General features: G+C 34.5%; 1 protein-coding gene across 4 annotated transcripts in view; it reads right to left on the reverse strand.

Annotated features, from left to right (window-relative positions):
• The window catches only part of GALNT13 (polypeptide N-acetylgalactosaminyltransferase 13), an 815,643-nt gene that overhangs the window by 202,315 nt on the left and 588,583 nt on the right, over nt 1-24,745 (reverse strand). For all 4 annotated transcript variants that reach the window (XM_043997002.1, XM_043997000.1, XM_043996999.1 and 1 more), the window contains exon 8: nt 12,054-12,234. In XM_043997002.1, coding sequence (XP_043852937.1) covers nt 12,054-12,234 — 181 coding nt within the window. The remainder of the gene's footprint in view (nt 1-12,053; nt 12,235-24,745) is intronic.

Raw genomic sequence — 24,745 nt, forward strand, 5'->3', positions numbered from 1 at the left:
GATAATAGAATTTTTCAAAAACAAAATTCTATCAGTAGGGATATTATCATTGTAAATTCATTTAGTTAACGTATTCAAACAAAATGAAATAACTTTACCATCTGATACAATTTATCATTGCTCCCAGATACTTGCAGAGTATCTTAATTCCATTTACAAACAATACATCAGATTAAAAAGGTATTGTATAATGTATTCTGGCAAAAGATAAAAGGCTAGTGTAAATCTTTTACTCATTATTTCATCTGCCACTTTAGTTAAAATGCATTTCAAAGAAAATCAAAATGAAACATCCTACAGCAGTATTATAATTATAATTATTTTTTTTGATGGGGCAACGAGGGTTAAGTGAGTTGCCCAAGAACACACAGATAATATGTCAAGTGTCTGAATCTGGATTTGAACTCAGGTCCTCCTGAATCCAGGGCCAGTGCTTTATCCATTAAACCACCCAGCTGCCCCTAGAAATATTACTTTTAAGAAGAAACAGGAAACAAAGAATTCTAGTCCCTCCATAGTATAACTTGTTTCATTTATGATACTATAATGCAGATAGGTGGCAGAGTGAATAGAGTTTGAGGCCTAGAATCAGGAAGACTGAATTCAAATCTAGTCTCAGACTTATTACCTTTGTGACTCTAGGAAATCATTTAATCTAGATTTTCCTCAGTTTTCTCAACTATAAAATGTGCATAATAAAAGCACCTACTTCCCAGGGTTGTTGTGAGAATCCAATGTATAGCACCATACCTAGCACATGATTGGTGCTTAATAAATGTTTGTTTCCTTCCCATGTGCTAAAATGGATATTTGCATTATATTTCATTTGATAAACTTATGCTCATATTGCACTAATTGTTTTATATTATTTCATGGAGAAAAGCCAGTGGGTAGGATAGGCCAATCCCAACTTCATGAATGCCATACAATTTTAGATAATAAATGACATGTTGTTATAGGCAATATTTGTCTAGCTAAGGCAGTTTCTAGTCAAAATTGTGAGAAAGAGAAAATTTGTGATGAAAGTCTGTCCTTCCTTTCTTATAATTACTCATAAAATGGCAATTAGAATAGTAGAGAGTTGCTTTTTTCTTTTTTAATAAGGTCGGAGAAGTGAAAATGTGCTAAATGTTGTAATAGAGAGCTTAGAATATCAGCTACTGAATGGTAGTGACTATCTTGTAGATGTCTTTGTTATAAGACTGATAATAATATAGGCCTTATTTATATACTACTCTGTTAAAATATTAAGCTAAAGCTCAGTACCAATAGTGGTCAGATTTCTTGTTAGAATCAACTGACCATCTCTGAAACACTGAAATATAATAGAAAGAACCCTTCAATTTGAAGGGATAGGATGTGGGATTGAGTTCTGACTATGCTATTTATGATTTATTTGATCTCAGACCATGCCTTTTGTAATGATTGGAGTGACGCCACCTGCTGGAGACTTATTGTAGCAAAGCTCCACCATGAGGAGAAGGCCTCTGAGGGCAAGCCATGTGGTCAAGGTCCTTAGCATCAGGAAGTGACATTTGCTCATGGGTACTATCTATCAAGGCTACCAGCCAATAAACTTGAGGAGCCTCCCATTTCTGGTAGGAGGACATGAACTAGAAAGCAGATGCTGGTGGAGGGGTTTGGTCTCTCTTTTTGGTTCCTGACCAAGGTGAGTCGGATGATAGGATCTCTTAGAAATAGTTAGATTTTTACCTTTCTCTCTGATCCTAATGCTCTTTAATAAATACTTAAACATTTAAATACTCTTGCTAAAGCTTATAATTTATTGGCCACCACTCATTAGATTTTAGATAGTTTAGCTAGAATTTTAGCCCCTTATACTTTGGACCTCAGTTTTCTCTCTCTAAAATGGGTTGAGGGGGGCAATAAATTAGATGATCTCCAGTACCCTTTCCAAATTTAAATCCAATGATTTCAAGAATCTCTGTCAGTAATGAGCGGATTGTCACTTGTAGCTGGAATAATCATCTCTAACTTTTTTTTTTCTTTGTGGGGCAATAAGGGTTAAATGACTTGCCCAGGGCCACACAGCCAGTAAGTGTCAAGTGCCTGAGCCTGGATTTGAACCCAGGTCTTCCTGAATCCAGGGCTCTCACTATATCCAATGTACCACCTAGCTGCCCCATCTCTAACTTTTTAAGAGCAAAAAGCATAGAAAAATTCAGGAAAGGGCTTGCATTTTTTCTGTACTTTTTCACACTTAGTGTTTGTGGCAACTTTTTAATAATTTTCATTGACAAAAAAGAAAACTAGGAAAAATCAGGTTCATTATCTAATGAAAGTCAGTATCATCATGTAAACTAATATCCATGCATCATAAAAAATGATTAGATTCCTGTTTGTTTTTTTTTTTTTTGTATTTTCAATGAAAAAGATTATAAACGTTCTTGTTGGTTCTTTTTATTCTTTTGACAAAATATTATCTGTCCAAGTGACTCAGTTTACTTTGATTTTTTAACTGACTTTCATGAATCAGACTGTGTCTTTAAAGTTTCTCTGTTATTTATGAAACTCTAGGCAGTAAAACTCTGGTCCCTTCAAGTTCCTAAGCACAAGGCCTGTTGCATTATAGGTGCTCAGAAAAACTCAATGTCCAGTAAGTCTTAATCACTTAATGCTTGAAAAAATGTAGAATGGGGAAAATATTGACTGATTAAAGGAAAAGTATCTCTCTGTTGAAAATATTAATAATATATAAATGTATTTATGAAGAAACAACAGGATTATATATACATATATTCATATGCATACATATGAATATACATACATATATACATACACACATATAATACATATGGAGCATAGCAACCAACTGATCCTATGATTTGAAGCATTCCTATGCATGCAGGGATAGGAGTCTTCTTTTGTTTTGTTTTGCTTTCCAAAATGAACACTTGGAAGAACACTGAGAAGGGTCTAAAGAGGAAGTAGGGGACAAGGAAAATAGCATGTAATGATACTACTGCTAAGAATTGCAAATTATTTGAGATTTATACTTTATCCTGTGAAGGCTATATGTTGTGTACTGATATAATCCTAATGAAGGCTTTAGAGGTTTAATCTCTACTGAGGATTCTTGGATTGCATATCTGATACAGTGCACTTTCTTTCAGACCCTGGGAATTTATCACCTCACTTAAAAAAAAAAAAAAAGATGTTCCTACATAGTACATTAGCAGAGAATATGTTAATACTCCTATGTTGATGCAAGCCCTTTCCTTACTTTATTCATTTTAATAGACTGAAGCTTTTTTTTTTTTGAGATGGTAGCTTGAACTGAGTATACTGAATTTAGGGCATTCTAATCATTTGATCATCAGAATGGATATGGGTGTGAGGAAAGGAGAAACTCCACCAAGAGATGTGATTGTGCCTATTGAATTTTATCCTACCTTGTTGGCTACATTGTTGATAATACATTTAGCTTTCTAATCTAAGCAAAATAGTTTTATCTTTTATGATATCTAAGTGAATGTTAGGTCTAAGTGACTAGATATAAAGAGGGAGGAATTTCTAATGGGATGAGGTCTAAAACAAGTTAGAGCATCATGAATCTTGGTTCCAAATAGAATCTTAGGGAATAAAAATGTGGGGGGTGGATGAGGGAAAGTCTCTTATCTGACTAACCAAAAAATACTCTACAGATGCTACATATCTCAGTAATATATCTTACGTGGTAATTGTAAGGCTCCTCAGTTCATCAAACCACTCACATGACCAAGGTGAATGCTGCTGATAAAACATGTATTGCTAATAGCAAAGCTGTGCTAAGGAAACAAGCTCAATAGTTCAAAGGTATATGCTAATTTCAGGTATGCTGCATTTTCTGTTCAGATGAATTCATGTTAAATCAACCAAAAATTTATATCTATGGAGAAAAATAATCTTCCATGCTCCCACAGAATTACTCCACTTTTTACTGGAAACATCAAAATTCTTGCTTATGAAATCAGCCTGTGAGAATTGGAGCAATATTTCTATGCATTACAAAGGCCATTAGACACTACATTTATAGCTGATTATTAAATATTTTTGCCTTACAACTCACATTGTGCTGAAATATTTAGGAATCCTAACAATAGAATTCATGACATAAATGAAGATAAAATATGCATGTGTGTAAACATATTTACATATATACATAGTGTGGTAAGTAAAACTATGTGTGGTCACCTTATTTCTGTCCCAAGCATAGGGGAAATTAGCTGGGGTTTATCATATATTTGTTATTTATAAATTAAAAGCTTTAGCACCAGTTTTGGGCATTAAGCCTATATTAAAACATAACAAGTATTAGTAAAAAGAGAATAACTGGTTCAGAAAGTTAAGAAAAGGCCTATCTAGCATAGAGATCAGCCTGTCCTGCTTCTTCTCCAAGTCTTCCTCCAAGAGTGTGTCTGAGAGTCCAACTGCCAGTGGAAGCTTCCTCTGGGTCCTGAGGAGAGGCAGTCCTTACACACTGCTTCAAGCTAATTGCCCAGCATCACCCAAATCCATTGGTTCCCTGGACTTGAGGGTGGTTCACGAGCAGAACATGCTGAGGTCAGAGAACCCACCCCTTGAGCCAGGCTCTCAGGTAGGTGTGGTTTCAATCAAGTCAACTTCAAGTGAGTCAATCAGCAAAACCAATCCAATCAAACTTAATATAATTCCTTGGAACAGGGAGGCCTCAGGGTGTTCTAAAACCCATTATTTTCTTATAATAGTAAGACTTCTGGGACAACTTCTGTAAGTATATATTTACATACTTACTATCTCAAGATTCAAATGAAAAAAATATTACCACCAAATATATTCTGGGAACACACATAAGAAAAAATAAACTTACAATCTAATGGGAGAAGACAACACACCAAACACAGAATCTAAAAAAGCTGAAAAAAGAAGAGAGGTGAAAGCTAGTGTGAAATCCCGGGCCTCTGGGCCCTTTTTCATTTCAAGCTGTAAGAGGATTTTTTCTCTGCCCACCAGTTCTCCATTCAGATGGATCAAAGCTCCAGAGGATACTGATATGGTGTGGGGAGAAAAGCTGATGTAATTTAATGATTTTTAAGCAAGCACAAAAAAAGTAAAATAAATGTAATTATTTTTAAGTGATGGGATGAAGTAGAATGGTGATAGTGGTCTTGTAATCTAATCCAATTCCCAATCTGAGGATTTTAGATCCTATTTTAAAAGTCTGAGATTTGTTTATCGGGAAAAGAGATAAAAATAATTTGAAGAAAAAAACATTCACAAGATTTTTCGACATAGACCTTAGACATTTTAAACCTTATTTTCAATTTACTCTAGTCACAAATAAGAACACAAGCTATTTTCCATCAGAAAAAATACCTTAAAGATCATGAATAAGCCCTGCTGCTTCCAAATAATATATCAGTGGAAATACAGATAGGAACTATTTTTTTAAATAAAGGAAACTATCTTTATGGAAGAGCTGGAATTTTAAATAAATAACAATTAGTTTCATGACCACACTTATAATTTTATAATTCCTTTAACTCTTTTTTTTAATGTATACGGCATTTTATTTTTTCTGTTACATGTAAAGATAGTTCTCAACTTTTGTTTATACAAGTTTTACAATTTCAGATTTTTCTCCCTCCCTCCCCTCCCTCCCCCCCTCCCCTAGACAGCAGGTAATCTGATATAGGTTATATCTATATATCTCTATACATATAGATATAGATATAGATATATACACACACATATATATAGACATAATAACATTAATCCTATTTCTGCATTAATCCTGGTTCCTTTAACTCTTACCTGAGAATAAGGAGTTTTCTATCTGTAATACAGACTATTCTATGATGATTTGCTTCTATATACTTCAGTTCCTTTCACATAATTTGCTAGGACAATCATACTGTTTCAAACTGAACTAGTCCAATTACCAGTAAAAAGAGCTTTTAGTTTTAAGAATCTACAGGGTTTTTTTCTTGGGGGGGGAAATGATGCAGCTTTATTATCTGCATGTTTAGAACATTACCCAGAAAGCAATTGTATTATTTTTAAGTTATCATTAAAAGCTGTTATAGAAATAAAGTAGATAGGAGTCAAAGTTTAAAAGCCTAAATCATCTTGTGGCAAAAATTAAACTACCAATATATTCATCTAGAAACCATACTGAGTCCTTGACTGATATTTCCAAGGTAAATAGGGCAGAAACAGCTCAGGACAGTTAGCTGCATTGTAAATACAAATGACAATAATCATAAAGCATCATATTATTATGACAGGCATCCTTAATCATAGTTATTTATAAACCATAGTCAATTCCCTAAATGAATGGCAAATGTAAGAAAAAATAATAATTAATACACATGTAAAAAATGACCTTATTAAACATTTAGCTTTAGGCTTCTGAATTCTAAATACCTTGTTGGATGATGGCATTACTATATGCAAACTTCTTGTTCATTGTAGTCCTGTCCAATCTAATTTAGCTCCTAGTTGGCAGTAGTCTTGAGAGTACTACCCATCTTTTCTAAAGACTAGAAGTCTCAAACAACACTGGAAATTAAACTAAATGACTCTTCTAGAAGCAATCAAATTCAAACACATTATATTCCTTACACTTAGGGAACAGTCTTATTATTCCCCATTGAGTCTGTCTCCTATACACAGAAAAGAATAGACCAACATAATGTTTATGTGATAATAAGGGAGAACAAGGAGAGAATTCTCTTGCCTGTAAGAATGTAATCTTTGGGCCAGAGAGTAGGAGAAATGGCAAAGAAGTAGAGAGAAAAAAACACAGGATTCGGATCACGGAGGCTGCGGGCCAGATGAACAGATATAGGAAATCAGCAGGAAAGCAGACTGAGAAATAAGTCTGGAAAAAGAGCTTACGTCAGCAGAGGAAGCTGATATTACTAGATGATGCTATTCAGTGATGTGACACTGATGATAGTCGAAGGCATTCCCAGAAAACAATGGTGACAGCAGTCTAAGAAACATGGTTTGCCTTGGTTATCTTTCTATATGTGTGACCCAATCAAATATGTCCCCATTCTGTGTCCCTTTGCCAACTGGTTGTTACAAATTGTGAGAAAGAGTATCCATGTGTATATTGATAACATTACTTGTCATTTAAATTATTAACAATTTTATATCGCAAAACTTTTATTATATTCATGAATTAGAAATATTTTATGATAATAACCATGATGTAATCATTTCATTATATTTACTTTATGGTAGAGCAGGTAGTCTGGAAGTGTCTGAAGCTGGTTAACCTCAAACCTCAAACACTTTCTAACTGTACAAACCTGAGCAAATCACTTAATCTGTCTCTCTTAGTTTCTTCAGTTGTAAAACGGGAACAAAATAGTACTTACCTTCCATGTTTTTTTGAAGGTCAAGTGTGGTAATATTTGTAAAGCACATAGCACAGTTCCTAGCCCAGAATCAGAGTTATATAAACGCTAGTCATGTTGATTATGATGACAATGATGATTATAATGATAATGATGATGATAGAGTTTATTATTTTTTTCTTTGAACTAATGTGTCCTGTGGTCGGTATTTTACAACTCTGTTATGAGAACTGAAAAGACTATAATCTTTCATTCATCAGACAAACACCTAATATGAGAAAACCCTGCCTTACCAATTGGCAGCTAAGTGGCTCAGCAGACAGGAAGTCACAAAGGCCTGAATTCAAATCCTTCTTCACTTACTAAAGCTTTATAACCCTGGCCAAGTAATTTAAAATTTCTCAGACTCAGTTTCCTCATGTTTTAAATTGAGAGAATAATAGGACCTACCTCACATTGTCATTGAGATGTCCAAATGAGAGAAGATATGCAAGATGTTTCACAAATCTTGAGGTACTACAGACATATTAGCTATCCAAGTGTTTCAGATAAAGGCCTCATTTCTCAAATATATAAGGAACTAAATCAAATTTATAAGAATACAAGTCATTCCCCAATTGAGAAATGGTTAAAGGATATAAACAGTTTTCAGATAAAAAAAAATTAAAGCTATCTATTGACATATGAAAAAATGCTCTAAATCACTATTGATTAGAGAAATGCCAATTAAAACAACTCTTAGGTACCACTTCACATCTCTCAGATTGACTAATATGACAAAAAAGAAAAATAATAAATGTCGGAAAAGCTGTGGAAAAATGGGAACACTGATGCATTGTTAGGGAAGTTGTAAACTGATCCAGCCATTCTGTGGCATAATTTGGAACTATGCCCAAAGGGCTATGGGGTTGTGCATTCCCTTTGACACAACAATACCACTACAAGATCTGTATCCCAAAGCGATCATAAAAAAGGGAAAAAGACACATATGTACAAAAATATTTCTAGAAGCTCTCTTTGTGGTAGTAAGGAATTGGAAATTGAGATGCCCATCAATTGGGGAATGGCTGAACAAGTTGTAGTACATGAATGTAGTGGAACACTACTGTGCTATAAGAAATGATGAGCAGGCAGATTTCAGAAAAACCTGGAAAAACTTAAGTGGCCTCATGCTGAGTGAAGTGAGCAGAACCAGGAGAACCTTGTACACAGTAACAGCAACATTTTGTGATGATCAACTGTGATAGACTTGGCTCTTTTCAGCAATACAAATGAAAGAAAATGTTCTCCATATCCAGAAAAAAAAGAACACAGAATCTGAATGCGGATTGAACCATACTGTTTCTATTGTTTTGTTTCTTTTTTGAGCTTTTTCCCTTTTGTTCTGATTATTCTTTCACAACATTACTAATGCAGAAATATGTTTAAAGTGAATGTTCATATATAACCTTTATCAGATTATTTTCTGTCTTGGGGAGGGGAGAGGGAAAGGGAGGGTGGGAGAAAAAATTGGAACTCAAAATCTTATAAAAACAAATGTTGAAAATTATCTTTATATGTAACTAGAAAAAATAAAATATTATGAAGATTGAAATAAAAAAAAGAAATATTATCTATCATTATCATTAAACCAGTATCAGTCAGCCACATTAAATACAAAGTAGTTGTCCTTTTAAGAGCTTACATTGCTCTCCTTAATGGGAAATATTTGCTAGCTTAAAGCACACAACAAGGAAGCTTATATTCTAATGAGAGAAACAACATATATATTATTACCAATATATAATATATACACACATATTATATATGACATAGATACATGGCCTATGCATGCATACATATACATTTACATACATAGACAAATACACACATGCATTCATATATGCTGTGTGGTGTATATATGGTATATAAATGGCATATGCACCATATTGTCTCATATATTAATATATAAACATATAAATATGGTATATATGTGTGTGTATGTGTGTGTACACACATACCATATTGTCACTTATTTACCATATATATGTATATGTATATTTTATGGTGTGTGTATAGTAAATAAGAGACAATTGCAGAGGGGAGGCACTAGAATTGAAAAAAAAATGGGAAAGGCTACTTCCTGAATGTGAGTTTGAAGCTGAAATGTTAAAGAACACAAAGACAAAGAAAAAAGTGACACAAAGAAATAAAGAAAGCTAGAGTGCTTTCCAGATATAGGGGTCACTGAAAAAGCAAGACCAGGGATAGACTGTCTTGTGTGAGGAAAAGAAAGCGTGTCAGTGTTACTAGAGTAAAGAGTTTATGGAGGGGAGTAAAGGGTGAGAAGACAAGAAAGGTAGGAAAGAGCTAGCTTATAAAGGATTCCAAGCAAAAGATTTTTCATTTGATCCTGGATTAAATAAGGACACACTAGAGTTTATTAAATGAGGAAGTGACATAGTTAGATATGCTTTGGATAGATCACTACTAGGTTGGTGCATGTGTCAGATGTTAAGAAGGTAGAATCAACAAGATGACAAGAAATTGAACACTAGGGTAAGAAGAATGAGAAGAGTAGAGGATGACATCAAGGTTCCAACACTAGGTGAATGGGTAGATAGCTTCGGTTACCAAAGTGGAGAATTTAATCTCATTTTTTCTCTCTCAGGGTGTCTTTTTTTCCCCTTTGGGCATAGCAAAGACAGAATCCCCACCTGGCTATGCAGACTAACTCTGGTTTATGTAAAATAGTCTTCAAGAAGGCAGGAGAAATGTTCTGCATATTCCCTAAATGCAATTTTTTTTCTTCCTAAAATACCTAGCTTGGATACAAATAATCCCATTTTATAAGAACAGTAACTCTCAAAATAATACTTATTATGATATGAAAACTACACTTTTCTTTTACCACATACAAACACTCCCTGCTGAGCAACATAATGCCATTAGTTCTAGATACTATGTTCTCTTTTTCATCCTTTAACTATTTGGCTTGTCATTTTACATCACATACCACTGTTTGGGAAATGCTGCTATGGAGAACAGTTATTGGCTTTTTTTTCCCCCTGAACGGAAAATAGTGCAGATTTCAGTGCTTACTCACTTTAAAATAATACTTGTTATCAGGAATGAATATCATTCAAAGGTGTAAGATAAGCATCTATTACTTATCTTCTGAAATCCTAACTTGCATGTTATTATGTACAGCACTTATATTTCCTTTTTTCTATTTCTACTATTCTTCTTATTTGCTATTGTACATTTGTACTATCATTTGGTTTGAATTCAAGCAGTTACATCAAATGAAAATGAAAAGGTTATATAAATGTCACTTTCTCACTGTGAATTTTATATACTGTTGATAAAATATATTGTGTGAACATCTGGGATGGGTCTCTATTGCTGGGAGAAATAGATCTGTGTGTGAAATAGTATTTCTGGCAATAGCTTCCTGACACACAAGAGGTATGAAAATGTGTGTAGGGAAAAAAAAAAGACTTGTCTCCTAATTACACTGTTATGTACATGTTTTCCTCATTTTTCCTCTCTATAAATTATTGTTGAATCTACATATAAGAGGTTCCCTTTCCTTAATATTTTTGTTAAAGAATATTCCTATTGGCTGTGCACATAAAAAAAACCACAGGAATTGTCAACTAAAAACTAAAAACTGTCACATGTATGTTAGGTGATTTATATGGGGAAAACAAAATGAGGACAAGTTCTGACAGAAATGAGCAAAAATTCTCATATTGATACCCATTAGGTCTTAAAAATATCAACAAACAATACATGAATGTAGTGTCCACATGTCAGGGTAAGTCTCTGAATCATGTTAATGACCCATCTTTCAAAGTTCTTTATATTATTCTCTTCTCTTCTCCATGATAATGGTAGGAAAAGAAATATCCATACTTGTCATTGTGGTAAAAAGTTTTTAACTTTCGGTTAACGAATACGGAAAGACGCCAGTTTTTAAAGGACCACCCTTTCAGGGAGGAGACCAATGGCCGTGCATGGGCTATGCACGCCAGTCCGGCTGCTAAGCACTCCACTTCCGGGGTACGAGCTTAAAAGGCAAGGAGAGAACGGAAGTGGGTTATCTTTTCGGCTCTCCTTGTTCACTGGCTGCGCTGCATAGACAGACACTGACTGGAGTTTGACTCGGCCAGGCTTGCTGTAGCAGCACCTGCTTGACTCGGCTCTCCGCCCCCCCCCCCCAAAGGTGGCCTTGGGCTTTTGGTGAGTTTTATATGGAATATAGACTAAGTTTAGACTTAAGACTATTTGTTTTGTATTTCTACTTTCCTATCCCTCTAATCAACATCACCTTGTAATTTCCAAACAATAAAAGCTCTAACTAGAGATTAGAAGCTTCTTCCATTTACTAGTCTGGGAGATAAATAAGGGAAACAGTTAAAAGGGGAGGTTAATGCTCTAGTATCCAATTTTAAATCTCACATCATTAAATGAAGCATTTTCACCACATACTATAATATTTACTCACTGTATATAATTGATATTTTAGATTTAAAATTACCTTTCAAGAAGATCTTTGCAAAAAAGGTAGATTTCTAAATGTTTGAACAACAAATATACCTATTTGAATAATCACCATCAAAATAAGGAGATACCACAAGGAAAATGTCTATATTTGCATGTAATTCTAATTTACTTTTCTATAGAAAACAAAACAAGCAAGCCAAAACAGCCAGAATTGCTTACCTGGGGATATGATATAGAAGAAATCTTTAAATTCATCCATCCAGACTTCTGCTAGTCTCCTGTTATTCTTGTTGATAACATGACCAGTGCCTCCTGGAAAAGTATATGGGGTTGCCTTGCGAAACACATGACCCACATGAGAACAGGTTACAATTTCTAATGCTCCACCACACTGCCAAATCTGAAAAGAGGAGGGGGAAACAATTTTATAAGTCTAATAAATAAACCAATGAAGGTGGAATAATAAGCAGCATGGCTTAATAAACACAGTACACTATTAGATTTTAAAATGTTGATTGGAAATAATGAACACATTCTGAAATGTAACAAGATTTTTTGTTCTGAGATAGACATATATAGACATAATTTTACATGACAAATTTACATTTACTTTTAGCAAATAATTTTAACTTGTCTCCTTATTGAATTTTAGCTATACTATCTGCCATATTTATAAAATGCAGAAAATATCAGATGTACTGATTTTCAGTTTGTGGTTCTAAATTACCAATACCTGTCAGCCAACCTAATAGCATAAATTAATCTCTTTCTCTCTGTATGAATTTATGCATAATTTATATGTGTATCTATGCATGTATATGTGTATGTATGTATATAACAAGTGACCACAATGTATCACATGCTAAAAACCTCTGATCCCCATTTTAAATCATGTTCTGGTACAATACAATGACCATGTATGTCTTTATAGGTTGTGAAAATTTTTGGTTATAACTAATTGCTCAGTGTTGCTGTCACAATTTATAATGTTCTCCTGTGTCTGCTCGCTTTACTCAGCATCAGTTCATGTAAGTTTTTCCAAGTTTTTCTGAAATTTGCCTGCTCATCGTTTCTTTTTTTCTTTTTTCTTTTCTTTCCTTCTTTCTTTCTTTCTTTCTTTCTTTCTTTCTTTCTTTCTTTCTTTCTTTCTTTCTTTCTTTCTTTCTTCTTTTCTTTCTTTCTTTCTTTCTTTCTTTCTTTCTTTCTTTCTTTCTTTCTTTCTTTCTTTCTTTCTTTCTTTCTTTCTTTCCTTCTTTCTTTCTTTCTGTGGGGCAATGAGGGTTAAACGACTTGCCCAGGGTCACACAACAAGTAAATGTCAACTGTCTGAGGCCAGATTTAAGCTCAGGACCTCCCGAATCCAGGTGCTGGTGCTTTATCCACCACACTAACTTTTTTTTTAAAATCTTAAAAGTATTTAATTTTTCCAATTATATGTAAATATACTTTTCAAAATTTGTTTTTATAAGATTTTGAGTTTCAAAGTTTTCTCCCACCTTCCCTTCCCTCCCCCTCCCCAAGACAGCAACCAATTTGCTATAGGTTATATATATATATATATATATATATATATATATATATATAATCACATTAAATACATTTCTACATTAGTCATGTTGTGAAAGAATCAGAAAAAAGGGAAAAACATCAAAAAAGAAAAATAAACAAAAATGTAGAAACAGTGTTTAAATCTGCATTTAGATTCTACAATATTTTTCTCTGGATGTGCAGAAAATTTTTCATCATGAGTCCTTTGGAACTGTCTTGGATCATTGTATTGCTGAGAAGGGCCAAGTCTATCACAGTTAATTATCACAAAATGTTGTTGTTAACTCTGTACAAGGTTCTCCTGGTTCTACTCACTTCACTCAGCATCAGTCCACTTAAATCTTTCCAAGTTTTCCTGAAATCTGCTTGCTCATCATTTCTTAAAGCACAATAGTATCCGACTACATTCATATGCCACAACTTGTTCAGCCATTCCCTCATTGATGGGCCTCCCCTCAATTTCCAATTCTTTACCACAACTAAGAGAGATGCTAAAATATTTTTGTATATGTGGGTCCTTTTTACTTTTTTTATGATCTCTTTGAAATACAGACCTAGTAGTGTTATTATTGGGTCAAAGGGTATCCACAGTTTTATACCCTTTTGGTCATTGTTCCAAATTGCTCTCCAGAAAGGCTTGATCAGTTTTCAATCCCACCATCAATGCAGTAGTGTTCGAATTTTCTCATATCTCCCTCAACATTTATCATTTTCCTTTATTGTTATATTAGTCAATCTGAGAGGTGTGAAGTGGTATGTCAGAGTTGTTTCAATTTTCATTTCCTAATCAATAGTGATTAAGAATATTATTTTTTCATATGACTATAGATAGCTTTAATTTCTTCATCTGAAAACTGCCTGTTCATATCCTTTACCCATTTCTCAATTGGGAAATGGCTTGTATTCTTATAAATTTGATTCAGTTCTCTTCTATATTTGAGAAATGAGGCCTTTATTATAAACACTGGCTGTAAAAATTGTTTCCCAGCTTTTTGTTTTCCTTTGAATCTTGGCTGAATTGCTTCTGTTTGTATAAAAATATTTTAATTTAATGTAATAAAAATAATCCATTTTGCATTTCATAATATTCTCTATATCTTGTTTGGTCAAAAATTCTTCTATTCTCCCTAGATCTCAGAGGTAAATTATGCCTTCCTCTCATCATTTCTAGATAGTATCACATTTTATGTCTAAATCATGTACCCTTTTGACCTTATTTTGGTATATTTTTTTCAAATCATTAATACAGTATTAGAATTAATTGTTCTTGAAATGTTTAGTAGAATTTAGTCGTAAACCCATCTGGCTCTGGAGATTTTTTTCTTAAGGAATTCAATGATGGATTGTTCAATTTGTTTTACTAAAATGGGGCCATTCAGGTCTTTTATTTTCTCTTCAGTTAATCTGGGCAATTTATATTTTTGTAATATTCATCCACTTCCCTTAGTTTGTCAAATTTATTGGCATACAGTTGGGCAAAATTGCTCCTAAGTATTGCTTTAATTTCTACTTCATTGGTGGTGCATTCTACCCCTTCATTTTTAAGATTAATAATTTGTTTTTCTTCTTTCTTTTTTTAAACAAATTAACCAAAGGTTAATCTATGTTATTGGATTTTTTTATTCATTTATTTTTTAATTTTGTAATTTTCTTTACTTTCAAATTTATTAATCTCTCCTTTGATTTTCTGGGTTTCTAATTTGGTATTCAAATGGGGATTTAAAATGTGTTCTTTGTCTAGATTTTTAAATTACATTCCCATTTCTGCTCTTTCTCTATTTTATTCATGTAAGCATTTAGAGATATAAAATGTTCCCAAAGAAAGTTTCTTTCACTACCTCTCACCAGCAACCTTCTCACCAAAGAAGTTCCATCTCTCTTGCATTCCCTTCCTTTAATTGATCATTTTCTCCCAGATTCTACATTTGAAGGAAGGGGAATGGACAGTCCATGATCATTTCAAAGTCTCTTGGCCTCACATCTGAGTCTTTGACTCATAGTTATAACATTCTTAAGGGTTAGAGCTATCATTTTCCCAAGAGGAATGTAAGCAGTTGGGCCTCATTAAATCCTTTAGGATTTCTTCTTTCTGTTTATTTTTTATGCTTTTAGTGTATTTGAAAATGAAATTTCTAATCAATTATTTTCTTTCATCAAGAATGATTCAAAGTCCTTTATTTCATTAAAAAAATCCTATTATTGTGCTATAAGAAATGACATGCAGGGTGATTTCAGAAAGGCCCAGAAATACTTGCATGAACCAATGTATAGTGACGTGAGCAGAACTAAGATAATGTTGTAGACAGAGATAACTATTTTTTGATGAATAACTGTGAATGACTTAACTATTCTCAGCAATATAATGCTCTAAAATGATCACAAAGGACTAATGATGAAATATACTATCCACCTCCAAAGAAAGAACTGGTATTGATTGAACACATGCTGAAGAATGCTATTATTCACTTTCTTTAATTTTAAAATTTTATTCAAGTTTTTTTATACAAAATGACAAATATGGTAATGTTTTACATAATTACACATGTATAACCCACATCTGATTATTTACCACCTCAGGGAGGGTAGATGGGAGGCAGGGAAGGAGGGATGAAATTTGCAAATCAAAAATATAAATAAAAATGTTTAGCATTAAAAAAAATCCCTGAAGGATTTTATTTAATTTCCAGGATAGTTGTAATCCTAACTTCTTTGCCTTTCATATTATCATATCCCAAACTCTCTGATCCTTTAATGCAGTGCCTGCTAAACTTGCATTAGCCTAACTGTTGTACCATGATATTTGAATTGTTTCATTCTGGATAGTTGTGGTATTTTCTCATTGTCCTGGGAGATGTGGAATTTGGCTTTAATATTCTGGTGAGTTTCATTTTTTGATCTGTTTCAGGAGGTAATCATTCTGTTCTTTCAATTTTTATTTTTCCCTCTGGTTTTAGGCTATCAGATCCTTTTGTTCTTCATAATTTCTTGAAATCAGATGTGTAGACTATTTTATTGTTGATGTGATAGCTTCAAGGTAGTCTAATAATTCATAAATTACCTCTCCTAGATGGAAATAACCTTCATATGACTATGAGTGGGAGGGAGGAATCCATTATCTGGTAGCTTCCTTCATAATAAAATGTACTTGCTTAAAAAAAAAATAATAGAACTCTCCCGGATCTATATTCCAGGTTAGTTGTTTTTCCAATGCAATATTTAACATTTTCTTTTACTTTTTTTTCATTTTTTTGATTTTGTTCTATAATACATTGGTGTTTAATTAATTCATTAGTTTAAAACACCCAATATATTGTTTTTGAGATATTTTATTTTTTCCGTTACATGTAAAGATAGTTCTCAACTTTTGTTTATACATGCTTTACAATTTCAGATTTTTCTCCCTCCCTCCCCTCCCTCCCCCCTCCCCTAGACAGCAGGTAATCTGATATAGGTTATATCTATATATCTCTATACATATACATATATATATATATATATACACACACACACATATATATATATATACACATAATAACATTAATCCTATTTCTGCATTAATCCTTTTTAAACTTCTCTTGAGTCTTGTATGTTGAGATCAAATTTTCTATTCAGTTCTGGTCTTTTCACCAGGAAAGATTGAAAGTCCCCAATGTCATTAAATGTCCATCTTTTCCCCTGAAAGAAAATGCACATTTTTGCTGGGTAATAGATTCTCGGCTGCAATCCAATCTCCTTTGCCTTCCGGAATATCATATTCCAAGCCTTGCGGTCCTTTAATGTTGAAGCTGCCAGGTCCTGAGCAATCCTGACTGTGGCTCCATGATATTTAAATTGCTTCTTTCTGGCTGCTTGGAGTATTTTCTCCTTCACCTGATAATTCTGGAATTTGGCTACAATATTCCTTGGAGTTTTCCTTTTGGGGTCTCTTTCAGGAGGTGATCGATGGATTCTTTCAATGATGATTTTATCCTCTGATTCTATGATATCAGGGCAGTTCTCCTTAATAATTTCCTGGAATATGGTATCTAGATTCTTTTTCTGGTCATGGCTTTCAGGCAGTCCAATGATTCTCAAATTGTCTCTCCTCAATCTGTTTTCCAGATCAGTTGTCTTTCCAATGAGGTATTTCACATTTTCTTCTATTTTTTCATTTTTTTTATTCTGCTTGACTGATTCTTGGTGTCTCATGGATTCCTTATCTTCCAACTGTCCCACTTTAATTTTTAAGGCATTGTTTTCTTCAGTGAGATTATGCACCTTTTTTTCCATTTGGCCAAATGAATTTTTTAAGGCTTTGTTTTCTTCAGCTTCCTTTTCCAAGCTGCTGATTCTTTTTTCATAGTTTTTTTGTTTTGCTTTCATTTCTCTCCCCATTTTTTCTTCTACCTCTTGCAATTGATTTTTAAAATCCTTTTTGAGCTCTTCCAGGAAGGCTTTTTGTTCTTGCGACCAATTCACCTTCCCTTGTGAGGCTTCAGATATAGACAATTTGAGGCTATTGTCCTCATCTGAGTTTGTGTTGGCTTCTTCCCTATTGATACAGAAGCTCTCAATGGAGAGGGCTCTTTTTTGCTTCTTACTCATTATTGCAGCTTATTTATTTATTCTTTAAGTTGAGGTCTGCTCTGGGGGCACCAGGGTCCCTGTTTTGGGCTTCTTGTGCAGGTGTATAGGTGCTGTGTGACCGGGCTTTTACTCTGAGGCCTTTATGGTGTGTGGAGATCCCCCGCCCTGCACTTCCTGTCTGATTGTGCTTGGCCAGCCAGGCGCCAGACCCTGGCGTCTGATCCCGCCGTTCGTGGCCCTCTCGGCCGGTGCAGGTAGGTTTTTCCACTGTCCTTCTTGGCCACCAGATTTTTGAACCAGGTTCCGGGAGCCTCAGTTGTTCGGCTGTGGCCCGCAGCTCCTGCTGACTTGCCCCGACCCCCTCGGCGCTGGGTTGCTGTACTGCGCTGGGCCTCCCTTTTGCCCGAGTCAGACCGACCTTTTCCTGAAGTCTTCTAAATTATCTCTGGTTGGAGGACTGTGTCTCTCTGTCTCTTTGCAGGTTCTGTAGTTTCAGACTCCGTCCAGAGGCTTGATTTAATGTTCGTTTTGAGGGAACAGAAGGAGAGCTCAGGCAGCTTGCTACTTCCTCTCCACCATCTTGGCTCCGCCCTCCTTCCCCAATATATTTTTGAGAAATTATTTTCTTTAGTGACTTTTTGTAACTCCTTTTCCATTTGGCTATTTTTACTTTTTAAAGAGTTCTTCCCTTTGGTGATTTTTTGTTCATCTTAAAAAAAAATTAACCACTTTTGTTTTTTAAGGATTTCTTTTGTTCAATGAATTTTTGTATCTCTTTTATCACTTTTTCTTTTCTGAAATTTTTGAAGTTTTTTTCAATATTTTTGTGCCTCCTTTTTTAAGCTGATTACTTTTTGTTAAATGATTTTCTTGCGTAATTAATTTCTTTTCCCAATTATATTTCTGCACTTCTCTTATTTGGTTTTTAGATCCTTTTAAGCTCTTCAGGAAGTCTTTTTTTTCTATTCTGAAACAAAATCACAATTTTTTTTGAGGGTGTGCATGTAGCTGTTTTGACACTCTTGTCTTCTCAGTTTGTGTTTTTATTTTTCTTGTCACTTATTTTACTCAATTTTCCAGCTTATTTTGTGACTTTTTATTTTATGTTAAAGTTGGGCTCTGTTCCTGGATTTAGCGGTTTACTGTTAATTTCAGAGCTAGTTCTGTGAGTTTATAAATTTTACATTCTTCCAACATGAGAAATGTGGTCACTGCTCTTCAGGCACATGCTCTGGCTTGTAAGAACAAAACACAACAAAAAACCCAAAACCCACTCTTTTCCACCCTGAAACTGTGACCAAGGTCCCTAGCCCTGCTAGTACCTTTTCTTGCTGTGGTACTGGTACCTTTAATTATGTTTGGGTAATGAAACGCACTGCTCCTTCCAGCGCTATCAAAGGATCCTTTATAAACTCCTTCTAACCAGTGTTCTGGCCCTTTTACTTGGGTTGAGAACTCCATAATATAGCACTGCTAATTCAGTCGCTTCCAAGGCCTGCTGCTGGCTTACTGAGGCATTGAATCATGCTCCACTCTCACCCCATGAGATAGATTTTTCTTTTTGTCTTTCACTGACAAATTGTTTCATTCTGTAACCACTTGGTTCTGCCATGCCAGAATTTGTTTTGAGGGGTTCTTTTAGGGTTCTTTTGAGGGGAATTTGGGAAGGCTCTAGTGAGTTCCTGCCTTTATTCCACCATCTTGGACCCCTTTTTTTTTTTTAATCTGATTTGAACTGTACTGAGCAGTTTCTTGGGTGCTTGGCTTTTTGTGAATTTGATATCTGTAAAACATGAAAGGTAGAGATCCCTTGGAGCTCCCGAGCAGATATGAGGAGTTTGGTAATTCTCTGAATTAAGAAAGCTGCTTGCCCATAAGCATTTCTCAATACCCTGTGAAGGATGACTTTGTTCTAAGAGGTCTTGACCCTCCTTCAGTGATCTGAGAGTTGGAGAAAAGAAATTTCCCAGAAGAACTATGTGAACCAAAAGAAGCTCAGATAGAAAAGAAAAAGGTTTTTTTTTTCCTAGCAGAGGATGCATATTAAAACTGTTCTATAAATAAAGGGTATTACAACTTCATGAGTTGCCCTTGCCGCATGAGTTTTCCTGATCATATTGACTCTCTGGGGGTCACACTTCACCCTAGACACTGTATGTATTTGTAGGAGAATCTAACTCTATGGGTATACCATTATATTTTGATCACTCTTGTTTTTTTATTGTATTTAATAGTTATGATGATTCTTGTTGTTGATTTACCATTTGGAAAATATTTCATTTTTAAGAGCTAATAACATCAGTATTACTGATTTATTATAAATCAGAAGCACACCAGTTGTGGCTTGCAAGCTAACATGGTAAGAGATAGAAGTATTCCCCCTTTTACCATCATATAACAGAACACTGAGAGCTTGAATTATAAATGGAGTAAGTAATATAGCCCTATCTGAGACACAGAGAAAGACAAGAGTGAGCTGTGGATCTGTCATGCCTGACTATACTACATTGTGTTCTAGCTCTGAAAGCTCTAGTGAGTCAATGCTTTTACCCTGGTGCATACCTGGTGACCCTCCCATAGCACCCCACTGCTGTAATCAGCCAAAATAAGTACCATATGGTTAATGGTTGTTGAACATTTTTACTTTATTCTAAGCAACATATCAGAATTATATCACTATTTCAGTATGCCCAGGATTAAGCCCCTTCTATATCATATATTTATCAAAATTACAAACTATACTATTAAATTCTACCCCGTCATTGGGCAAGCTCTTCTCTAAGTAGTTGCTTTTCCACCATGTTACACTCTTCTTTAGTTGAAAGACTTAATTTGAACATTATGAGAACAGATACTTATTTGAAGGATATATTAAAGAGACATAATTATTCCTGACTGTCTAACAGGATATTGTCTTTTTGAAGTAGTAAGACTTGGGACAGGGGTGAGTTTTGCTAGGAGAGGATGATTTTCGAAGGGATATGAGAGGTATCTAATTCAAAACTGGAGAGAAGAGTACATACTGCACTGACTGGTACATTATATGTTCAATTCAGGCAATCTCATTTGCTATTGCTGTTTGCAGAGTGTTCTCTTACAAGAATAGAGCTTCCATAACAATGTTGAAATGATCAAATGTTAGGGGCCTGGGGCAATATAAACAAAAAATATAATGGTATAGGCAATTCAGAATTAGGAATAAAGTAGAGAAATAGTAGCCTTGGGAAAAGAAAAAGACCTAAATACATATACTATTCAAATACTGTGGAAGAAGGGGATGGAATTGAGCTTGAGGGTTATCTCTGTGTGTCTCTCTGTGTTTTCTTATTATCATTTTTCTATTGTAAATGAAGCACTATGATTTCCTATAAGGATATTCTACTTTAATATCATGTACCCTGAGATTTGAAGGCAATATTTATAGATCACAAAGGGGTCACACATATATTTGTAATATATGTGTGAGAAATAAATGATGTTTTGAAGGGGGAGCCCCAGTGATTCTCCTTTTCTTTCTTAGTCTTTTATTTCCCCCCATTCCAAGGTCTAATTATTTTTTGAAGGGGGATTCATTTGAGTTGAGGAGTCTTGGGTGGAGATAGATCTATTTATCTATATAAAAGCTTTTTAAACTGTAGGTCACATAACTGAATATGAGGATTGCAAAAAATTGGCAACAGTAAAAGGCTATGTATACATATTTTATATACCTATATACCTGGGGTCATTAAAAAAATTCTTGGATGAAAATTGGTCTCAAGTGGAAAAAGTTTAAGAAGCCCTGATCTAGATGGCTGAAGGACTTTACTGATGAGATTTAGCCTGAATCAAACCACAGCTAGGTGGAAACCATTGTGCCCCCATCAGCTTGGGTAGGATCTACTTTATTTCTATGACACCTATTTTTTTAAGTGAGGCAATTGGGGTTAAGTGACTTGCCCAGGGTCACATAGCTAGTAAGTGTTAATTAAGTGTCTGTGGCTGGATTTGAACTCAGGTATTCCTGATTCCAGGGCCAGGGCTCTATCCACTGTGTCACCTAGCTGTCCTGACATCCTTTTTACCATGATTGGAGTCTAGTGCACAGACTACGTCAGGTATCCCAGACTTAATTTTAATATAACACACCTCCAATCATGTGAACAATTTAGATTTGATTTCTATGTGATAGATATCCTACATTTAGCAGAATATATAAACTGTGACTCTACCACTATTAGAAGTCTTTGGTCTGAGAGTAATGGCCATAGACTATCCTTTTATTTAATTATCTGTTGGCCTATTAATAAAATGAATAAATTACCCAGAAACTGTTTCTCTTGTTTTTAATGATCAAAATTTATATTTCATGTCATAAGAAAGTAGCAAAATGAAAGTTTTTGTTTATACTGTTCTTACAGTAGTAATCATCTAATCAATATAGATATGAAGGTGTTTTTCTTTATCAACTTTTATAAAAGTACAATAGACTTCAATAGGATTCTGCTTAGGACTTTAGGTAAAGTAGGCCATGGTTTCTTAGAATCAAAATAAATTTAGTAAAAAATTCATTTGGATCTATGAGCAATTACAAGTAAATAGGTGAGTATAGATTTGAAATTTACTCTAACACTATTGTACACTCATGATGTGGTCTTGAGCAAGTCAATTAAGTTCTCAGCATTATCACAAATTTCTTCCAAATGCAGTTAAAATTCTTCTTGTTGTTTGTGAGTTGTTTTTAGTCATGTCTGACATTTCATGATCCCATTTGGAGTCTTCTTGGCAAAAATACTGGAGTGACTTGCCATTTCATTTCCCAACTTATTTCCAGATGAGGAAACTGAGGCAAACAGGATTAAGTGCCTTGCTAAGGTTTTCACAACTAGTAAGTGTCTTTGGCTAGATTTGAACTCATTCCTTACTCTAGTCCCAGCACTCTACTTACTGTGCCACTTAACTGATTCTCAGATAACATCCTACTTTCTGTAAAAAAATAAAAAATAAAAATCTCTCCCTCTTCTCCATGATGTTAGTACTTTTCCTCCAAGACATCTTCCAATTTATCTTGGAGAGATTTTGTTTGTGCATAGTTATTTGCCCATTGTCTATCTCCATTATATTCTGAAATTCTCAAGGGCAATGTTGTTTTTGCCTTTATTTGTATCTCTAGTTCTTAACTTGGTGTCTTGTTTGCAGTAGGTACTTAATAAATGTTTGTTGTTTAGATTTGGAAATTTCATTTAGTCCAGGAAAAAGTAAACCCAATTATCTGTCTCATGTAAATCTTTACAGGGCAACTTTGTACAGGGTGGTGATCATGGTATGGGGAGGATTTCACATTAGATGGAGACCTACTCTGTTTCATGTCTCTGTGCTGCTTCCAGCATGACATTTCTTCCTTTGTTCTTTACTTTGTTCTCTAGCTTTGATGATGTACCTCCTGATGATCTCACTATAGGACACAACTTATTGCATATGATTTTATATATATAAATATATATATATATATATATATATATATATATAATATGTGTGTGTGTATACACACATATATGGGCTACCAAGGGGATAGTATTGTGATGTTTAAAATCTAAATTGTGGTCACCTTAAATTAGAAGCTTTAGCACCAGTCCTTAGGCATTAAAGCTTTATTAAAGCATACAGATATTCCCATGGAGTTCAGAAAGTTAAGAAAAAAGCCTATTTAGCCTAGAGTTCCAGCCTGATCTGGTTCTTCCTCAAGTCCTCTGCCACAAGCCTGCTTCAATCATGATCTCTCTCCAGCAAACTGATTGTGGAAGCTTTTTATAGGTCTGGAACAGAGGGGGGGCGGTCCTTACACACTGCTTCAAGCTGATTGGTTGGCATCATCCAAATCCATTGGTTCTGAAGGTGTTCTCAGGGTATGATTACAATCCAGTTAACCTGAAGTAGGCTAAGCAGCAGTTAATCACTCTCACTTGATTCAATCAGTCTAGATTAATCTCCAGGTGGGTCTTTGAGTATCTGCTAAATCTCATTATTTCATCACATTTCCCCCTTCGTTTCTTCTAGGAACAGGTGTTCCTTGATGAAACAGTAAAAAATAGCTTTGACAGTAATCAAACAATGAAAGTTCTTAAAAACATGAATTGAGAACACAAGAATTTTTTTAAATCTTCATTTCATCACCTTTTGTATCATCTGTCTAATTATCCTCATGCCATTATGAGAAATTTTAAAATCTAATGTAATTGGTAACAGATGTCAAGGCTAAATCGAACACTGTATTTATCATGACATCTGAGATAATTATGGGGATTACCATTGAGCAATATATACAGCACATGCAGTATGCCAGGCTTAAAAAAGGTGGATGGGATATACGTCCATGCCATCAAACATATTGGAGGAAACTGAGTCAGACTTAATCAGATCCATGGGATTGAGACGTCCATGGCATCAGGCATATTGTAGGGGAATAGAAGCCAGGTATAGAATGAGATGGGTGGGATGAAAACTTCCAGTCATCTGTGCAGTACCTGGACTTCATAAGTTTCTCCCCTTCTGTGAGAGTTCAATGCCTGCTCTTGTATGTATTCCTCTCATGGGTAAAGGCAATTAATGTCTTAAATGGTAAATTCCCATAATCCAAGTCACATATGTATTTAAAAATTTGAGGATAATAATGATAGCAAAAAATGTGAAATGATCACAAAAACTGTCAATTTTCTTTGAGTCAGAATACAAGTTACAATGTACAATGATTCCAAGTAATATTTTTTGCAAAAATAGTATTTCTAAAATTAATTTACACTTGTCATAGTAATCAATTT

Source organism: Dromiciops gliroides, chromosome 3 (genome assembly GCF_019393635.1).
Source record: "Dromiciops gliroides isolate mDroGli1 chromosome 3, mDroGli1.pri, whole genome shotgun sequence".
Lineage (NCBI taxonomy): Eukaryota > Metazoa > Chordata > Mammalia > Microbiotheria > Microbiotheriidae > Dromiciops > Dromiciops gliroides.